Raw genomic sequence first — 22,091 nt, 5'->3', positions numbered from 1 at the left:
TTGGCAGTGTGTGGATCTTGGCTTCACACCAGAGTCTACTTCACTTAAAGATAAACTGGATCCAGTTATGTCCAACCATTTATGTCTGCTCTGGTTTTACAAAGACACTCTCACCTCAAGGTCAAACCACTAATAGATTTAAATAATTTTTAAATGCTAAAAGTACATTGTGTCTTTTTTTCTGTCAAAGGCCCCACTCCTCCCTGTAGTATGACGTGTACACTTACAATATGTCATTTAGATTTATGTGAGGCAAAAGCTTTCAATTATATTATGCATATAAAAATTCAGTTAAAGCTTAATTCAATACAGTTAAATCGCCACTAAATCTTCGGTTTGATCTGCTGCCTCGCCGGGGAAACGGTCAGTGAGCTTTCTATACTCAGACATCACGGGTTGTGTTATATCTGAAGATCGTTGTGCTCAGAATGAGACTGCTAAACGTTCTTGAATAGATAAAATAGTTTATTTTTTAATTATTATTATTAAATAAACACAAACATAAATACATGTTACATACAAATAAGCATTTTTGGAATAAGTACAAAATGTAAAAAGTAACTAAACACGACCTGAAATGGATGCATTACATAAGTTTCTTGTATCCTGTTGATGGATTTTCCAAAGCAGCTCCTAGCTCACACACATGGAAACATATATTGCAGTCAAAAATATTGCGACAGCAATATGTTTTTCATTGTTTTGGCTCTGTGCCCCAACACTGGGTTTAAAATGAAAAAGGTGACAGTGAGGTTAAAATGCACACTTGTGTTTTAGGGCGTTCACATTTTGTGAACAGTAAAGAACTTGTTTACTCTTGGGAGGAACAGAATGTCTAAAAGGTTCATAGTTTCTACACAATTCATCGGATATGAATGTAAACACATTTAAATTGAAGTAAAACGTCAACACTTTAACTGCATTGTGACTGTATTACAATAACAGATGTACTGGACCATTATTGATGCCCATGAAAAATCAAGTCTTTATCCCGTAACATTTATGTTTTTTGAGTGGAGTATAAAATGTTTTAGTTTTGTGGTGAAGCTTTGTGCCCTTGCCTTTCAAAAGGTGACAAAAGAGCAAATGTCCCAACAATGCAGTGAAGGCAGAATGTGGAGACAGCTACTCCGGCAGCAGGTCGTCTCCCAGCTCTTCATCTGCAAAGTCGTCATCCTCCACGCGCCTCTTGGCTCCAGTCTTTGGTCTCTCCATCTGAGGACCCAGTGGGTCCACGTAGGACGCATCTACACACGAGAGGAACAGAGGTTTACTCGTTATCAAATGTCCTGGGCCCTGCTTTCTGATAACAATCAATCTTAAAAGTTAAAGGGAATTTCTACAAATGCTCTTAAATTTGGAGCACATTTAAATATCTGTAAGCCGTGCTTTATATCAAGAATACCTGAATACTGAACAAATCATTTATATTTGAAATGTTTCAGTATGATAACAAAGACAATGTGCAGTAAACGGTCTACAGCTTTCAACTTGCTGCCTTTTATAAGTCAAGTAACTGGGTGCAAGTTTAAAAAGGTTATGATTGATTTACTTGCTGGAGGCAGACGTTACTCCTAAACTCACATTAAACCAAAAATGAAATAGTGCTAGTTCCAATAGGTTTCATAACTATACATGTCATGTTGTGATGCATTCTGTTGTGGATGTCATTCTGTCATCATTTCTGTATTAGACCTGCTAAGCTAAGCATGAGGCAAACAACATATGCACCATAAATAAAAAGAAATAAGAAGATATGAAACCTGAAAATATACCATCAGGAAAGTGGCATTTGTTGAGTAAAGAGAGAGGGGAACAGTGATGATCAATAGTAAGTTCGTTTTATTCTATCATTTAAACACCATCACTCATTATACAACAAACGGCACTTAAAGAACACAAGTGTTCATGATAATAGTATAGATTTATACATGAACAAAAACAATTAAAACAAATAATACACGTAGATTTTGGTTCCTCTTGTAGGTTGCACAGCTCCTTAAGATGCTGTTCTACTGTAATCTATGAGCTTTAATCTAACGGTAATCTATGGTCATTTCTGAGAGCATCTTCAGTTGATGTTTATGGAAAACATCTCTTAAATTTAAGATTTGTAAAAAACTGTCTATGAAGAATTTCCAGGTAGTAGGTTATCTTTAAGTGCTATGTCAAAGAAAAATGGATTTGCCTTTTTACGTTTTTTTAAGATGAAATAAATAGAATTGCTGATTGTGTATTGTAGTCTCTTAGTTTTCACTGTTAAGAAATGTAAAAACTGTTTGTCCTCTTATGGTCAAAGTCTCCTTGTGAGAAATATTGTTGAAGGCAACTTTATATTTTAGTGGCTTGAAATGGCAGCAAAAATACAGACTGCATGAAAACTGATCTCTCTATATATAATGTAGGTGGCTGAAGTGTCAGCAAAGCTAAAAAACCAAGGGTTCAAAGATTAAAGAGAGTAATTGAGACACAGGTTATATCCTGTAATTGTTTACAGAGGGGAAAAGAGAGAAAACATGAGTTTCCTCACCTATTTCTTTTGGGCTGCTGGCCTCATAGGGCTCATTGGAACCAGGAAGTGACCTCATCTTGGCGCTCAGCCGCTCTCCCTTAGTGCTGTTGCTGCTGTGGCCGCTGTCTGCACAAAACACACATGCAGACACAAACATACTCAGAACAATTGATCTGATTATGAATGATGCTTTAAAAAGGTCAAATTGGAGTACATTTGCCAATTCTGACAGAAAGGTGTCCCTCAAAGCTGGACCATTTTATGTTTTTTGGCTTGAGACTCCAAAAAATGTGCAGTGTTGAGGTCAAACAGGGAGTATGCTTGTTTTTCTCACACTCTGAAAAGTCAACATGGTGGAGATGTGAGACAAGATGTGAGACAGATACAGTACGTTATGAAATGTGTGTAGGTGTGTGTAGCACAGATGTTCCAAATGTGTTAATTTAAACTGATTTTAAACTGGATATTTTTCAAACACATTTAAATACATCAAATTGAGGTGTTGTAACAGACGTTGAATGTTTCAACTATTGATCCTTTACTTTTATCCATATACAGTATTTCAAATTTTCTGTTAAAACATACACAATATGTAATTTTTTGCTGATAGGGGTCACAGTTTCTCGCAGTTAGGATTCCTTCATTGTTTACCGTAAGATTTTTTACTGGGAGCCGAATTATCCGCAGCGGTCTCCTCCAGAACAAATTGACCTGGTGATTTAAACTGGTAAGAATACTAAATACAGCAGTTTCACGTTAGCTTATTTCTTTCATACCTTTAGATCCAGACGTCCGATGACTAAAATCCTACGTCCGGTTAAATATATATACTGTAGTTATAAACGACCAAGATCTAAAAAGTGTATAAAGACCACAAAAGGGGTATCATGCCATTAACAGGCGACTTCGATCAAATGACACGCTCCGTGTCATTGATTACATTTGACAGCTCAGGTCTTAATTCTCTTAGACAGAGCTAGTACTCTAAGATGTAATGAATATGTTGGAGAATATGTGTCTGTGCTGCCGGCTCAGTCAGATGACAGGCTGACAGAGCGCTCTAGTGAGCTGAAGGACCGACGCAAGCAGCAGCTCACATCTGGCTGCCAGGTAGCCTTGGAAACGACAAGAGCAAAAGGCAGAAAGCTGAAAACCAGGAAGGAAAAAGAGGCCTGATTTTCTACCCTCTTTCACAGTCCCACTCCCAAACATCTCACACGAGGCCTCACAAACGGCTGGCAAACTGAAACCTCTGCTGGAAAACTGTCTTTTTTCCTTATTTATTCTTTTACTGGATGGTTTCAGTGGTATTTCTCTTTCATAATACAAAATTGGGAGAGACAGAAAAGAGGGATGACACGACAGGTTGGAAGCCAGACTTAAAATTGATCGTGTGTAACGGTTTCCATGATTTAAGTTGCAATGAGTCCGTTTTATGCACCGTCACAGCACAAATGGCCATAATATTTCTGTGAGGGAAACGTTGATCAAGCAATCAACTTTCAGGCTTTTGCACTTTCCTGCTCAAACTTATTTGGAAAAAACACTTGAAAAATGCTTAATGCAAGTTAGTTGCACAGAGAGAATAAGAACACAAAAGTTAAGTGATAAAGAATGAAAGAGAAACAAGTTCAAAAACAAATATAAGAACATTTTAGGCACAGGTTGAACCCTGCACCTCTTGCTCTGTGACAGTGGTTTTACCAGTTTCACATCAAAGAATGACACAGGTTTGGATGCGTGAGAAAACCAAAAGCCTTGACACACACAAACAAACACACAATTTACAGTGCTGAAAATATGCAGACGGAGGGAAAATTCTCAGGTGCACTAGAGGTTTTCTCAAATATCTGAAAGAGGGTTGGGCGATCATTCCCTCCTCCCCTGTGAGAGCACTCAGTGCAAACGCTGATCGCAGTCCAACATCACAGCTGCCTGTTAGAAGATTTCTGGACCAGGTCATAGTGTTTTGACTGAAACACTAAACTTACTTGGATTTGTGTGTGTTTACTTAAAGATAACTCTTCTAACCACTCACTTTGGCTCTGTCAATTTACAATGCAAATTTCAAAAATAATTCACATTAATCTCCTACACAGTACTGTATGATTGTACACATGCAGTACTTTTAAAAGACATAATAGAAAGATTTAGTCACGGGTATACAGCGTTTTTCTATTCTTCTTTTGGAATGTGGCTCCTTAAATGAAGGAATGAACGTGCTACATGAATAAAGTTGTTTGCTTGCGTCAGGGGAAAGCCAACCCAAATGATACAGATTTGGTTAGATACCAATTTAGTCCAGTTCTTTTCACGTTTTTTTACACTATCAATTAATATAAAAACAAATATTTAAGCATTTCTAATGGAAAATGAACAAAAAAGTAATGTTAATGAATCATAGCACAAAATCTGGCAAAGGAAATTCGGCTCTAGAAAATTTGGCTAACCACTTGAAAATGAACCTTTTGGCTAACAATGGAACATTTACAGTGACGTTGATTAACATGTATTGTCCCTGTAAAAAATAAATAACTAAATGACTATAAGACAAATGCAAGAGGTTCATGTTATTGATTATCAAGAGTTTAGCTTTAGTTTGGAGTAATGATCTTACATACCTCTCCCTGAGTCCAACAGTGGACTGAGTTGTTTAGACTCAGATTGAGATACTGGGCAGCAAAGAGGAAGCAGAGCAAGAATACAGCCACAAGAGCCAGAGAAACAGAAGAAAACACAAAAGGAAAGAAAGATTACAGCGTTGGACTGAAGATCATTGGACACAAATAGAGATCAAAACAAATGGCAGAAAGAAGCAATTACAGAGAGCTGATAAAAACTCATTTGTTGACATTTTATAACATCCGTTCTCTCACCTGCTTTAACATCCATCTCTGATGTGCCGTAAAAAAGTAAGAAGAGGGTTTGGGTTTTAGCTAAACAACTTAAGTGTCATAATAAATATTCAAGAATACAAAGAATTGAATATGTTCAACAAAAGCTACTTTTTAACAGAACCATTTACATATCTGGCAGTAAAAAACAAAAAGGAACAGTAAAAGCACACAAGTTTAAGGTTTTCTAATCTAATTTATCAGGACATGGGGGTATAATGGAAGTCTTGGCAGGGTGGAGCAGCAGTCACAATAACAGGTGCATTAAAATATATTTAACTACATGAAAGACGTTAAGCTGCACAAGAGAGAGCAAAGCTGGTCTTTGTTAAACTTTTTGGCAACTCTCTAGTTTGTCTGGATTGCGTTTGAAATCTGCTGATGAGCCAGCTTTCCAGTTCCGGAGCCAGTCTAGAGTATGTGTCTGTATTTGTTGTGGATCTGTAGTGAAGGAGTTCTAAAACTATGGAAGTTTGTCTGCTCCGGTGTCTGCTGTGGCCTCAAGCTCTAAGTTCATTCAGGGCTCCTAAACAGTCTTATCCTACAAAGAGGTGAGGCTACATTGTCATTCCACATGAACAATTTTGTATCCCCAAAGGATGAAGCAATTCAGTCAACCAAGGAGGTCCGTTAATCTGACCCGGTAAGGTGTTCGACCTGTTAGTGACCCATTTGATATTAGATAGGGAGTTACAGCTGCAACTCCACAATGGCTCCTTTCACACACTTAAAAATAAATCAGACTTGCAACAGAACACGACTGCAGCCTTCTACTCTAGTCAGGACTCAGTGTGGTGTATAAAAGGTATACCCATAATGCTGGCCTTCTTAGGAGAGGTGAGGACAGGTGTGGAGACGCCTGCTGCCCAGCAGCATGTGTGAACGACAGATAGAAGAGAGAAGTGATGACATACATGAACAAAAGACACTAAAAATGAGGATTAGTTGAACTGTATTGTTTTCAAAACTTTGTGTTATGGATGCATTTGAACCTGTACCCAAAAGAATTAAGGTCAGAAACACAGCCCTGCCTTTACCAACAATATATACACTCATGCTGATGTTAAGGTTACTACGCACTTCTAATTTCAATAAAGTCCGCACTTTTCCCCCAATGTTTAAGTTGGAGATTTGGGTTTGTACCATTAAATGAGTTATTTATACATTGGACCTTCCAAACATTTGCAGAGCTACGCACAGCAGGAACTTTGTATGTTATTGTGACTACTGACTCACCAGCACTCCCGGCGCTGCCCTCTCGGCTTTCTCTCCGACCTCTGGCACTGCCCTCCCGCCCCGACTTCACCCTCTGCAGAAAGAGAGAATGGGGGTGGGTAGAATTGGGGAAATTAAGATTAAATTTAAATAATTCTCAATGTTTCAATTGAAATGTCTTTACCATATACAGTTTTTAACCAGATTATTTTTTTTGTGGTGAAAAAAACTATTTAATGCTATATAATTGGATTCTGGTAAAAACGCCCAGTCTTTTTTATTTGCCTCTCTCTCTGTGTCTCATTAACTAAGTCAGTCGGAAAATATTTTTGAAAATAAATATATGGGAATTTCCATGGTAAAATAAGACATTTAACATAAACACACATTCTCTTCTGCTAATCATTATCTCATTCACCCTTTCATACACTATGCAGTTACGGTATATTATCAGGATCAGTTGTTGTTCACTCTGGAGATTTTTGGGATTAATAAATCAACCCTCTGGCTCTGTCTGCCTCTCTGTCAGTCTCTGTTGGATTGTTTCTCTGGTTGGATTTAAGAGCAGCTGCTTGTGATTTGACAAAGTCATCCTCCTAATCTGTTCCTGGCTCTGGTGGCACACGCAGGGTTCTTGCAGGTTTTAGTAAGTCAAATTTAAGATTATAAGATTGAAATTTAAGACCTACACGACGCATTACCAAAAAAATGGGGTACCGCTTGTAACCAACAGTGGAAATCGCTGTGATCTAGCCATGTCTTGTTAAAAGTACACTTTCCCATTTTCCACACGTAGGCCTAGCCAAACTTTAACAAACTCTGAGGAGACGCAGACGTATTTTGCGGGCAGGTATTGCATTTATCACGGGATTTGTAGTTTTACCACCGCGTACGTACCAACACCAATATCCTCCAGAAAGAACTACAACACACTGAAGCAACATTCTGAGGGCAGCGTTCTGCTGGTTTTGTTTGTTGGTTCTGCTTGGCTTTTTTAGACCTGACTAAATGAAATTTAAGACCTCGGATGAAAATCTGGCCGTTTTTAAGACATTTTAAGGCCTTACATTTAAAGTTCAGAATTTTAGACTTTTTAAGACCCCGCGGGAACCCTGCACACGGCTCTGTTACGAATCACGCCTTCTTGAGAACTTGACTGACCCCGGAGACCACAGGCCTGTCATCTACTTTAGGTGTCAACCTTAAATTTGGGAGCCACCATAGATACTTGTTATTGCATTCCTCAAGATAAGGATGCAATGCAGAATTAATTTTAATTATGTGATATTTGGGGATTTTCTTATCCAGCTTTTACTCAGAGCTGAATGAATAAATCATAATCACAAATAAGACAGATGTAATAGAATACTCTTGGAATTACCACTTAAAAAGGGAAATTCCACCGATTTTACACATCAATGTTTGTGTACAGGCTTTTGGGGAGTACTACTGCATAATATGTTATATCTGCACACTATTGCATGCACATGTTTTAAAGGGCATACGTCTTTTTACTCTTTTACTTTTAACTCTTGTTTTAGTACTTTTAATAATTGTTTTGATTATTATTTTTAATTATTCTTTGCACTATAGATAAAAATAAACCTTAAGGTGAGTTAGAAAGAACTGAGGCAGACTTCTGCAGCCCAATCCCCATGTCCTGGCTGGCTAAAATCAAACCACTAACCACTTATTTAATTCATTCAGATGTCTCAGGTGACACTGAACGACTCTCCAAACACAACAACTGTTTGAAAATGACCCAGCAGTCGTGTCAGCTAGGTGTTTAACAGCTGTATACCACTCTCCTCTGAACACGGTTTGAATAATGGAAAATCAACAGAAGACTAAGCTGTGTTTCATGCATTTCTGGAGCTGCAGCGACCACTGACCAATTTTATGGCAAAGGGACAAGTGTATGTTTTTAATCAGCGTGTTCTTGTCCGGGAACAGACGACAGGACGCCAAGACATTGGTGAAAAAAAGATGATTAATGAAAGCTTACGAAAGATCTGTAACATACGACTGCAAAACAAGCAGGTCATTTTTGAGGCTGCGTAATGTTATTATGCAGATGTATTACCTTATTTGAATGTTATATCAATAAACTACGTTGCCTGTATAAGGCTTTTGATGCATTTTGATCCTTACGTGGTAATCCACTGTAAAAGCTTTTATAAACTACCTACAGGGTGAATCACTATCAGGTTGTAGCGACTGGTTATAGACAACAGCAGACTATAACTTTATTTACACAACAATGCTGCAAATCGCTCTTTTAAAAGCCTATACCTGTTAAACTGAGATTTACCTGTTCTTTGATCTCCTTCATCTTCTCTGCTTTCTTCAGCTTGGTGGCGTAATCTTGGACTTCCTTTAAACCCATGTCCGTACACAGCCTCACCAAGAAACGCAGGCCTGGTCAAACACACAGAGTTTTTTTAATTTTCTTTACAATCTGATCAGTGGATCATCTGAAGTTCGTCAATAGTACTGTTGAAAATTGTGTAACAAACAGGATGAATTACATTCCACATTTTCTGGAAACTTGCGGTGAATGTCTTTATACGTTTCCAGAGCCTTCTGGTAGTTTCCTGTTCAGAAAAAAAGAAAAGGATCTATGTTTACAACTTTAACTGAGGGCATTGCTAGTTCAGTCAGGCACCCTGAGTCAATGTTTCTGAAACTGTTAAGTGAAACAGCTATTACCTTTCCCCACATTTACCTCATAACAGTCAGTGAAGATACAACTAAACTTTACTAGATTAAAAGAATAAACCTTTATCAAATAAATTACCAAGCACTCATCGTGTGGATGAAGTTTAGGAATTCCAATGTGGAGTGAATCTACTTTTCTGTGATATGGTTTTGACAGAGAATAGGCGGAAACATGCTATGTTAATATGCCAGGAAAGGTAAAGAAAAGAATCATTCTCACCACTTCTTCTGTAGCAGCTTGCCACCATTAACTGCCACTTCACCTGGGTTGGTCTGAGAAATACAGCAGAAAGACATTCAGTCAGTTTTAACACACAACGTTTTTTAAAGAAGAGATTGGACAAAAAAAAAGTCAATTCTGAATTCAGAAGACAAACAAAACCAAATGATTCTGTTTGTTCAAGACAAAAATGACTTCCAGATGAGAACAAGCTTCATGGTTGATGAAAGAAGACACAATCAAAACGAGATGAAATAAGACACCAATCACTTAATCAAGTCAGAATGTTTCGCAAGATGAACCTGACTTCCCCCAAAAATACTCCAGTTGCTGAAATTATCTTTTTTTTTTTTTTTTTTTTTTTTTTTTACACAGAACTATTTGGTTTGTTACTTGTCATTCTTTTACCTTCTACATTACTTTAACTTGTGGTTACTTACTGTATGAGTGTGGCTCTTTCAAAGTACTGAATGGCTTTCTCACAGAACTGTGTCTCGATGTAGTAAGCCCCAAGCCACTCGATCACATCGATGTTGGAGGGGAAGTACCTGAAGGACTGGACAGCAACACAACCCAAACAACATCAGAGCACTTATAGGTAACCAATGCTGAAATGTTACATTAATCAATACATTGTTAAATTAAATCCTCAGCAACACATTAAATGATCTCGTACCTCGTAGTAGTACTGGAAAGCCTGGGATTTGTCCCCCTCGCCATCATAGAGCTCCCCCAGTTTGGCCAGTGCCTGGGGGTCGGTGTGAGTTACACTCAAGACCTGTATCAACCACTCGATTGCCTGTTGGGGATCTTCCAGAAGCTCATATATGTAGCCAATGAGTCAAAGACCAACATATGATCACATGGGAATGGACAGAGACACAGGTTTGAATCCATAAATGAACACCTTCCCAGAAACATCTACTGATTTACAATTGTTTGAAGCAGTTACAGACAAACATTCAAAAACACATTTAACAAATTACACTTCTTATCAGTAGGATACAGATTGGCCAGCTGGTACATGACTTGGGCACTGTTCCGTAGAATGGCATGGAGCTTCAGGAAGCAGTCCAGAGCCTCCTCGAGACGATTCAGTTTCTTATAAGTTAGACCTGGTACAAGTGGATAGGGGCCAAAAACTGTCAAACTTAAAGCAACACGAGAACTTCTCCCGCTTTGGTCCCCCTACAGGTTGGAAGTGGAATTGTCCATTACATTACACTACAGATCCGCTACCCGATCTGGCAAACTTGAATAATGTAATGTAATGGACAATTCTGCTTCCAACCTGTAGGGGGACCGAAGCGGGAAAAGTTCTCTAGTGTTGCTTTAATTGACTTACGACACTGACACTATAACAAGTTTCTTTGACAACCTACAGATATTCCCCTAAAAAAAGGTGACACAGGAAGTCCTTACAGGGTACTTTAAATACAGTAAGTGGACATTTTTAACGTCAAATGCTTTTCAAAACTGGTCACGAGCCCACCTATGATGGCTGAATCATACTGGAAAACAGAGATGACATTTTTTTTTTAACATTTAGATTCCCAGCTATTGAAGGTGACAACGAGAAACTTATGGCTTTTAGAGTAATGTTTTTTTTTTTTTATTGTTATACACCTGTTTAGCACTGCTGAACTTGGACCACCTTTAACCCTAACTATACTATAAATTGACCTCTGCATTATCTACCACTGCACTGCATCATGGAAATGGATGTTACCCAGGTTGTAGAGGGCCTCAGTGCAGGAGGAATCATTCCTCAGTGCTTCTTTGTAGAACTCTGCAGCCTTTTCATAGTCTTGCTTGACGAACACAGTGTTGCCTTTGTTGATAAGTGCTGCCGGGTTGTAGCGGTCAGCGGTCATGGCAAGGTCTGCGTATCGGTCAGCCTGGTCATAGTCCTTCTCCTGTAACAGGTGAAAGATCAGAGGGGAATAATCTATTGGCAGCATATACTCGTCAGCAAACATCCACTGTTCTGAAGTGTCTATGAGCACTTAAACATTATAAATATAATGTCATTATATGTTTGTTATCAGAGAGCCTTTTGATTCGTCAAAGAGATAATCTTACCAGGAAGTAGAGGAAGGAGAGGTTGGTGGCAGCAGCACTCTTCACTCTGCTGTCCTTCTTCTCAAATGTCTTTAGAGTCTCCACTGCCTGATAACGCATAATAAAAAGCTGTCAGGGTAAATGTTATACAATACTGCATAACTTTAGTAAAAGCCGATTTCCCCACCTACAAACATAAAAGATCACATATTGATGCTTATATTTATGATTTATACTGATCCATCGCACCTTCTATAAATACTCTTTATATAAGAAAATATCAGAATATATATTAAATGTGTAGTTGTATGTCTATTTTAGAAGACTACGGTATATAAAGGAGACCAGTAAAGGAACCACCATAAACCACAAAGTAAATACAAACATTATTATTTAAAGAATCATTGCAGAATGCAACTATCTGACTGTTGTAGTAATGAGTCATGATCGTTTTCCTCAGACATGTCATTTTTGAAATAAAACTCTTTACCACATTTACTTGGTTGTTATGCCACATATGTGCATTATGTACTGGGGATATAATCCAACAGTATTAGGGTGTAAAGGTTTTGACAAACCACCAGCTAGGCTACAGCTGCACTGAGGCTGCAGGTTACACCACCATCACCACTGCCTATCAAGAGTATAGAAGCACCACAAACATGCATCAGATGTATATGGAGCTCCAAAGTGTTCAATATTAAATAAATAATTATGAAATAATCACAAGAATAATTTGGGGAAAATATATAACACAATCATTTGTAAAATAATTAAGTCATTATAAAATGTTTAGTTAAATCTGTTATTATAATAATGTTTTAATTCACTTTTATTTCATGTCAGTTATTATGCAAATGATGAATGAGTTGAGTTAATAATTTCTTCAATTATTTCACAAATTAGTTATATTTATATGTTTTACACACTGTATTTATATGATTATGTTTCCTTTTTGAATTACTTAATATTGAAAATGTTGGGCTTCCATAAATATAAAGCCTGTCAGTGCAAGAAAGTTAGATACTGCAGTTCAATATAATTAAAAAAACTTTGCGCTTCTGGCAAAGATGCAGTTCCTTGGGTGCTAAGTTAGAGAAGGAACCATTATAATTTCCTTTCTGCACCCAGATTTTCCTAACTGGTCTGTGGGTTTTAAACCAATAACTGCTTCTCCAACTTCTCTTGGCAGTGTCATTATTTGGAAAAAGCTTCTTCCATAGTAACATGTCAAGGAAAAAAACCCACTATCTAAACGTGAACATGGAAACAGAAGGCACACATACCTCAACCTTAGGCATGCAGATGGGAAGGAAACAAGACAAAAAGCAAGAGAGAATGGAGGGCAATGAGAAGGGGAAAATCTGAGTCTGATGCTGTACATTCCTGAAACAGCATTAGCAGGAAAAAAATGACATATTTAAACAATGCTGGCCAATAACTGCATGGAAACAAATCGTTCTTAAAAAAAAAAAAAAAAGATGGAAAAATAGATGGAAAAAAAATAAAAGAAAAAAGGGAAATACCACTCATTTTACCATTTCATAAATGTAACTGCTACTCCCGAAACATTTTTTAGCTTTAATGAGAGGACCTTTTTTCCAGGTTTAGCATTTGTAACACAATTATACAACAGTGACAATAAAATCTACAACAAATATTTTCTGTTTCTGCAAAGTCAGTCTCTAACGTTACTGGTTTATACTTTTGCAATTATATTATATACTGAGATTTTAGGTTGAAGCATTCACATGAAAGGTTTGGTTTAAACATCTGGCTTTAAACTGGAAGGATTCGGCATATTCTTAATTATCCAATCTTTAACAAGGTGGCAAATATTAGCATGATACTGTGGTGATAACCACAGACTAAAGGAGTGAGATGCCTAAATTGAGTGGTCTTGCCCTTTATACTGTTAAGACAAAAAGTCACCTGGTTGAAGTCCTTCTGTCGGAGGTAGGTGATAGCTTTGTTTATCTCTAGATCGTTGGCAAGCTCAACATACTGAGAATTCTTCACCATGTCCACACACCTAAAAAGAAACCAACCATACATGCACAGTATAATACTTTATGCATCATATCACATCATTTGATTCTTGCTGCAAATAGCATGTATAATTATTTGTTTAAACTCAATTTGACCAATAAGCCAGGCACATGAAAGCTGCTGTATAGACTGCATTTTGATTTTGGTGGTTTTACTCAGACTACTAAAACAAAATTGTTATAAGGCATAAAATTCTCTTAAGCGATGATAAAACTTACTACACTCGTTTAAATAATAAAATAACATGGGTGTGAAGAAGAAGGAGGAAGCAGGAGAGGATGGGAAGGTTATAGCCACCCTTTTATACATATTCACTACAGAAGCAGGAGGCACCTGAAAGCTGCTCAATGAAAACATATCAATACTAATTGTCCTCGTTTCCGTCACAGTCTCAGCATCGGCAGTTTCAGAGGGGGGCAAATCTGCTGTTTGTTTTTGCTCTGAGATTTGAGGCTTCATCTGAAAAAACGCTATCTGCTGCCTCTTTAAAGTGGCAGGAAATGGTGCAAAAGAACTCGAAAAACTAGTGACCAACACTTATCATTGTTTTCATATTTTCCTTTAGAGTGACCTAGCTGGGTTAGAAATCCAGGAACATTTGAAATCTGATTACGGAAATCAAGGGAAAACACTTCAAAACATCCAATGACACTCCCCAGCAGTTCAGCAGAAACACTCATTTTATTGAGTATGTTGTCAGCTATCTCTTATTATATCTGATTATCAGTTACCACCTTGAAAATCATGTTTCTGTCTTTCTGAGTCCTTCAAAAGGACTGTAATGGAGCTGAAATCCACTTGCACATTGTATGCCCTCTAGTGTTAAAATGAAAAGACCAATAACAGTTACAAACAGTAACAAACCAGTCAAATCCAGTAGCAAAAGATGTCTCAATGGCCGGAGCAATGAGTTTGGCAGCGGTCATGATGTACTTCTCAGCCAGGACTTTTCTATGTACAATATATGGGGAGAAAACAGGGCATGGGTTCATGTACAAAACCCAATTATTAAAACAACAGTATGCATTGTATTCAAAATGCAGTGTGCTTGGTGTTTTAGCTGGAAAGAAGAAAAGTGTGTGTTGGTGTGACATTATCCTACAGATCTCTTTCCATCTGGTGAAGTTTGTCGTTCTTAATGGCCTCGATGACCATACTTGAGTCTGTGTCATCCTGAGAGAAATAACAGGACAAGGTTTGTTCAAACATTGAATAATAGGAAATGAGAATGTATAGACATATCTGATAACTATGTGTTATGAGTTATGTTGTTGTTTACGTACTACAAGACTATTGTACTTCAATAATTTAAAACAGTTGCCAATTGTTTAAACACACAATAGTGATTTCATCTACATCCAGGTACACACACACACACACACACACACACACAAAAACTCACATTAGATGGGATGTACTTGTCTTCATCATCGATGCCCAGAGGAACAGAGATGAGCTTCTGAAAGGCCTTTTTCATCCTCTCCCTGTCACCGATGGCATAGTAGCACAGGATGAGGTTGAAGCCGGTCTTGATATTGGGACTCTCACTCATGATGTGCTCGAAAGATGTTATGGCGTCTGAGTATTGGCCCATGCGAACAAAGACCACGCCGATGTTCTGCATGATCTTGATCCTCATTTCCTTGTGAGCGTTGGAGATCTGATCCAGTGCCATTCGGTAGAACTTGATGGCTTTAGGATAGTTCTTCTGTTTGACGTAGATGTTGGCCATGTTGACTTTTAGGCGGCCTAGAAGAGCAGCACAGATGTAGTTTGAGGGAAAACCACAGAAAAGACATTTTTACCATGATAATTTGTACTTCAATGCTGCAGTACCAGACCAGAGTCACAGTAACAAATATCCTCTTTTTTTACAGTCATATTAAAAAGACTGGCTTTTCTGTCCTCCCTGCGTAATTGGTGGATTCACTTGGGCAGCCATAGTTTAAACACATCTGTAAGAAGCTCAGTGGTCTGCTCACCTGCGTTACTGAACATCTTGTTCTTAACAATGACCTGGTAGCTGTTTAGGGCCTCTGGGTACATTTCATTGTTCGCATACTGGTTGGCAAGGTTGAGCAAAACCTGGTAATGACAGAAATAATCAATATTTCTAAATCAAATAATACCAAAACAGACAATGAAGTCAGGAACTGATTCACAGAAGCTAACATCAAATTGAATTTGTTTCCTGTGAGCTGTGCCCACATAGCTGAGTGGTTAGGTCCACTGCCTATAAAGCCTAACATGTGCTATGGATCAAATCCTGCCAGTTACTTCCTTAACTGTGTCTCCCTCTAACATGAAAATAACTAAGTCACTTAATATGAAAAGAAATAGGATTCTAACATATACAGCATATGTCATTTACAATCCTGAGCGCATTTAAGTGGTGATTATTCCAGTTGGCAAAACTTAAAATTTGACATTACAACTAGATATTTCAGCACTACAATGGAGTTTAATAGCAAGAAAAGTTTTTTTTCTGTGAGAATGACCAAAAAAAAAATGTAACAACAGTTACATTTTTTTTTTGGTCATTCTCACAGAATCAAACAGTAACAACTTCTCTCTAGTGCCAACAAATACACCAGAATGCAGTGCAGCCACTGTGCAAGAGAAGTGATATTTTATATAAGAAGTGCTAGAAAAACTCTTGCTCTCTCTTATTTGTACTTTGGAAAATGTAGGAAATCACTAGTATTAGTAGTAGTAGTAGTAGTAGTAGTAGTAGTAGTAGTAGTAGTAGTGGTAGGATGGATTCGCCAATTAAGTAAGAATGAAGACTACAATTCTTGATCACCAATTATCTCCTCAAACACAGTTGATTGTATCACAGATAATAAATAAGAATGTAAAAAACAACAACAACAACAACAACAACAACAACAAGGTATTTATTCTTTAATTAATGATAGTAATAAAACCCGGGCTTAAAGAGTGGATTTCCCGAAGGTGGTACTTGTCATTCAGAGTATAGGAAGTAAGTGCTCAATCATTTCATTTACAGACACTGGAACCATTTTTCATATACAGCAGCATTACTTACAGAGTAGGTGAGGTCTAAATTGATGTGGTCCGCATTGCCAGATTGTTCCCTCTGTCTCACCAGTGCTCTCTCCTTCCTCCCTGCCTCTTTGGCCTTTTCAAGGGCCTGTAAAAACACATCAGTAACAGTACATACAGTAAAGACATGACCACACAAAGACACATATTCACAAACACAGGTCAACAGTAGTGACACCAACACCCATGTAGAAAATAAACATTACAACAAGCCCTGTACAGTGAAATGTGTCCTGATGAATATAGTTCATCTGCCAAATCACTTTTTGAGAAAGCATTTTAAATGCTTCAGTTATAATAGTTTTCTGTTGCACTTCACAATGAACTACAAACTCAATCTGTTGTCTATTCAGTATGTTATACTATATGCTTTTTAATGCACTGAAAATAGGGTAGGGTAATAAACCTTAGGTATTTTAGCCAACCGCTTTTTTTTAGGTTTAACAACTACTGGCAGGTGAACCAAAAGCTTTATTACAAGGTTAAATTTGGTAAAAAAATTTAAGGCGCCTCTGATCATACACTTTAACCCGATACTCAGTCCAATGTGTTGGAGTACTGAATTGACACAATGAAAAATGAATAACTGTCTCACTTGGAGGCCCTTCTATTCAAATAGCCATTTTTTTTTTAATACTAAACAGTATGTTAAAGAATGACAGAATCTGACCAGTTGTAAGGCTCCAATGCTCTGTGCCATGCAGCTCTCTTCTATCAGGTCATTCACTTTTTTCTCCAGAATCTTAATCTTCTCCTCAGGTCTGCAAGAACACAGACACAGCAATACAATGTGTGATAATGTTGCTTGAAACCACACGTCTTTCTCCACCAGCTTAACAAAAAACTGCTCTTTAGAGACAGATACAGAGACACACAATTACAGTATATACGCTATTATGACAAAATATGCATCTTTAGATCCTAATTCTAATAGATGCAAAAAAGCACCTATAAATACCTTGATACAGGTCTTTTCGTCACACTGCTAAGGGGAAAACACTAACCTGGATAATGCAGGCATAATCTTCAACAAAACACTAAAACAGTTTAAAGAGTGACAACTCACGTGTCCTCATTCTTTGCTTCAAGTGAAGGTGCAGGGCCTTTGGACTGGCCCAGAGGGTCAAAGGTCGAGCCTGGAAATACAAATAATAGACATTAGCATACTATCAGTCTGTTCTTATACATACAGGTCCATACTACTAAAAATGGCTTTGCTTTGCTTTTTGAAGATTAGAACCAATAAAAAAGATAAATAACCTTTCTGCTTCCTGCTGCTGTGCCATGCCGGCATTGTCCCTCACTACAACTGTATTCTATTACTGAAGAATAACTTGCACAATGCAGAAAGAGTGAAAATGAGCAGCCACAGAATCACAAGCTAAACACTAATCACATGGTAATCCAAATTAACACATATGTAGCGAGATCATTTCTTTTTGGGACTCCCTTAAACTCACCACGTGTCAGGGAGGAAGTGTAACCTGCTGCTCTCACAGCAGTCATTGGTCGGGCTGCTCCATCCTGTCACATTTGACAACAGGAAAAAAATAACACAACGTAGTGATAGCTTGCCTAATGCGCTTTATTTTCACCATTTTCTTTACAAAAACAGAGCTATTATTAATGTTGAGCAGAATATGAGGTTGTTTTTTTAGCTCTCCGTAAACTTACATGATATTGGCCAATTGGGAACATACAAACGTGTAGAAAACCTACAAGAAAACCTATATTGATCAAACTAAAATCCCTACAACTTTAGCATTGAGTAAGTTAGATCTGTCAACTATTGTATAATAAATAACTATGCAAGATCTTAAATGCACACTTGATTGGCCAATCCTGCTCACCTGCACAGCTCCAGTCATGGGTCTGCCCATTGAAGAGGCCAGAGGGATCCGAGCCTTCATGAAACAATAAGTATAAAATAGGTGAGAATAATTTAGGAATGTTAACCTGACAATATCATTTATAATGCAAATATGAAACAAAAACATGTTCATTATTAAAAGTATAGATTTAAAGTGCTCTTTATAGTTATCTTGGTTATTGTAAGTGAATGTTGTTTCTTTATCCTGTAATTTATTTTCATGTAGATCATGATGAAATCATCATCATTGTCTTCAGCTGCACAATGTCACACCTACTGTACATACCGGTGAATTAATCTGTACGACGGAGGCGCTTACATGATGTATTGTTTAATTTGTGTCATTTTTTACAAAGCGGTATATTCTTGGGTTTTCTCCGGGCAAATATTTGCCGGTCCAATCAGCGAACAGAGGGAGTGGCTGAGAACGATGACGTTAGGACGTGCGCGAGAAAGATGAGTTGTGTTGGTGGCCATGATGTTGTGGCCCTCCTCCCCACGGGGTTCGGGAAAAGTTTGATTTTCCAGCTCGCTCCGTTAGTAGTGAAGGAGTTGGCTAAGGCTAAGGCTAACGCTAGCGATGCTAATGCTAAATATAAGCCGATAGTTGTCGGTCTCCCCTCTTGTTGCACATGCGCATGACATACGTCACGACCAAACGTTAGCGATTGGTTATGGCAGATCCAGAGCGGCTCTGGGCAGATCCAATAGTTTTAAACTTCAACAGAGAAGTTAACACTTGTCAATGGAGAGTGGCCAGACTCTCTGTACAAATTAAATGTACAAGAGTCTGGTAGGACCAGGCTAGGCTACCGTAGCTGTAATATGTACTTTGAACTGTGTGGTGCGAGAGAGTTGATTGCGATATATGATCTTAACGCTAGATGGGAGAAATTCCTACACATTGGACCTTTAAAAAAAATTCCATATCATTGTACTTACTCCAAAGGAAGAAGCTAAAGGTCGAGCGCCAATGGCAGTGCCAGGAAATTTGGCAGTCATCTAGATAATTCAAAACATGACATTTTAGGACAATTAGGACATTTTAGGACAATTAGGACATCATTTATCCTCCTCAATGACACACACGCACACACACACACACACACACACACACACACACACACAGATCTGAGATTTATATTTGTATTATTAATCTAAATCTGCAAAATAACTAGTAACACTATAGTAGGTACTCACCGGAGGTCTTCTTCCATGACTTGTCCTCACTGCTTGCTGGAAGCCCACATCGTTTTCCAACTCCTTGAAATTGTTAAATAATTAGTTTTTATTCTTTACAAATCCCTTGTCCAATACAAAAGTAAATAATAATTTGCTATAAAGTGGATCGCAAATTAATAATTTCATTTTCAATCAATTAATCATGTCATTCCATAGATTGTGGTGGCACCTGGATTGTGGCTGCTGCCTGCCCAACGCCCATTGCTACTACTACTACTACTACTACTACTACTACTACTATTACTATTATTATTATTATTATTATTATTATTATTATTATTATTATTATTATTATTATTAGTAGTAGTAGTAGTAGTAGTAGTAGTCATACGGCTGTGCGATATGGAGCAAATCAGATATAACGACATTCTTGACCAAATACCTCGATATAGATATTATGGCGATATTCTAGGATTGACAATTGGTGCTTTAACAAAATATCTTCACACTTAGATTTTAGATAAATAATCATCAGTAATGTGGACATAATGTCTAAGTGGGGAAAAGGTAAGTAATAGAACAGCTAGAACAGTCTGGTAAGTTCAGAAAAGTACATCACTTTACTGTAACGCAGCCTTTAAAACCAGGAAAAGACAACACTTATGTCATATCACGATATTATGATATCCAAAATCTAAGACGATATCTAGTCTCATATCACGATATCGATATAATATCTATATATTGCCCAGCGTTAAATTAAGTCATAGTTCTATTATCTTAACTGTTATTATTGCGACTGTTCATCCTGTTATTCCATTATACTAAATGCGATAATTATTATTAGTTCAATTTCTTTCATTATTATAGTTAGCTAGCTAGTTATGTGCATCACTCGCTCTATCACCAAATGCATGCTCTTTGGGGGATTGCTCTGTAAATGTGTGGTCTAGACCTACCGTTCCTCTATCTGGAAAGTGTCCTGAAATAACTTCTGTTATGATTTGCCACTATAAATGCAATTAAATTGAAATAATATGTTGTAATTCGCCACCTATACAACTCCTATCCTATGTAGCATTAATTGTATCATTGTGAGCTGTACAATTGATTGCAAACGGCTTTGAACGAGAGATTTTCCTGTCTCAATTGTTTGAAGGATATTTTGGAAAGATAGCTGCCAGACAGGTTTTCACTCTCACACTCCATAAAGTTATTGTATTGTTAAAATCATACTACAAGGAACATGTGTTGGAGAAATTGTTCTTTTGTTGTGATCTTACTCTTTTTGTTTTTCGAGACTTTATGAAGTCTCGAAGGGGGGAAATGTAGTATATTGACCATTCTATAACTTTCTATAAACTTTGTCCTAAAGGTTTGTTATAAGGGAGTCCTATGAACTTTACCCTACATTTACTGAGAACATCTGGAAATTGTTAACATGAGTAGAGTTCCCCCCAAGACAGAAGAGACCTTTGTTGGAGTTGTGCCAGATAACAGGCATTGATTGATCAGTTATCCGATCCAATGGTATACTTAGAAATCACGTCCTATGCTAATTCAATGCCTTGAGATATAAGTTTTGTCCACACAAAGAAAAGGCAGAGCGTCAAATTTTGAGGTTTGGGTTGGTCGTTCTCCAAGCTCTCTGCAGGAGTTTGTAAAATTGATGCTGAATCTTTGCTTGTAATAAAACTTTTTATAATCAAGAACAGTGTCGGCGGATTCCTCTTCATACAGCATTACTATTTAAGGCACCACAGAACTAAACTGCCAACTTCAGAGCTAACGTTAGCTAAAATAGCATAGCTAGTCGGTAACTCACCTCGGAGTCAAACGTTGGATTATAATCGTTGTAACCCGAATAAAGATCCTCCTCCTCCCCAGCCAAATGCACATTTTCCATTTCTCTTTCTCCAGTGAAGTGGTGTAACGAAACGCTCCTAAATAGCTACAGAAAACAAACGCGAGGTGACAGCGAAGATAGTTTGTTGTCGATTTTCGGTTTCAATCCCACAATTCAACGCGGCGTGGGTGGGACAGTTTCGTTTCTCAAACCTTTGATTGGTTAGTTTCACGTCAATCATCTATTGGCCTTAACACAATTGGCCGAAGCTGAGTTCGTCCGTTGCTAGGATACACGTGTAAACTACTAACTCGTTTCCAGGTCAGTTTAATCCTCTTCTTATATACAGTCTATGGTTTAATCGGTTCGTCTGAAATATTATTACTATAACATATAATAAACAATATGAGTTAATTCATGGCGGATATGTGGTTTATTGTTTATTTTTGACGGAGAAA

The 22,091-nt window shown here is 37.6% G+C and overlaps 1 protein-coding gene across 10 annotated transcripts; it reads right to left on the bottom strand.

Moving 5' to 3' along the window:
* Positions 1-753: 753 nt before the first annotated feature.
* Positions 754-21,810, bottom strand: ift88 (intraflagellar transport 88 homolog). 10 transcript variants are annotated; one of them, XM_031315550.2, is made up of 28 exons: positions 21,613-21,810; positions 19,806-19,868; positions 19,548-19,607; positions 18,586-18,639; positions 18,196-18,259; positions 17,802-17,871; positions 17,406-17,496; positions 16,719-16,823; positions 15,652-15,754; positions 15,072-15,418; positions 14,772-14,842; positions 14,534-14,620; positions 13,553-13,652; positions 12,907-12,912; positions 11,642-11,728; positions 11,289-11,475; positions 10,566-10,674; positions 10,236-10,386; positions 10,000-10,115; positions 9,560-9,612; positions 9,150-9,215; positions 8,933-9,039; positions 6,643-6,715; positions 6,218-6,268; positions 5,389-5,406; positions 5,134-5,184; positions 2,531-2,638; positions 754-1,247 (listed from the first exon to the last, which is right to left on the bottom strand). In XM_031315550.2, exons 1-28 carry the CDS (start codon positions 21,691-21,693, stop codon positions 1,126-1,128), a joined length of 2,601 nt encoding a protein of 866 aa, XP_031171410.1. In that variant the 5' UTR covers positions 21,694-21,810; the 3' UTR covers positions 754-1,125. The 10 variants fall into 10 exon arrangements, with proteins under 10 accessions (XP_031171410.1, XP_031171485.1, XP_035859694.1 ...); XM_031315625.2 differs by having other exon boundaries at positions 6,218-6,265; XM_036003801.1 differs by lacking the exon at positions 5,134-5,184.
* Between the last annotated feature and the right edge of the window lie 281 nt (positions 21,811-22,091).

This window comes from Sander lucioperca, chromosome 8, assembly GCF_008315115.2.
Source record: "Sander lucioperca isolate FBNREF2018 chromosome 8, SLUC_FBN_1.2, whole genome shotgun sequence".
Classification (NCBI taxonomy): domain Eukaryota; kingdom Metazoa; phylum Chordata; class Actinopteri; order Perciformes; family Percidae; genus Sander; species Sander lucioperca.
Note: the sequence above shows the minus strand (reverse complement) of the source record. Positions and strands in the feature narration are given on the sequence as shown.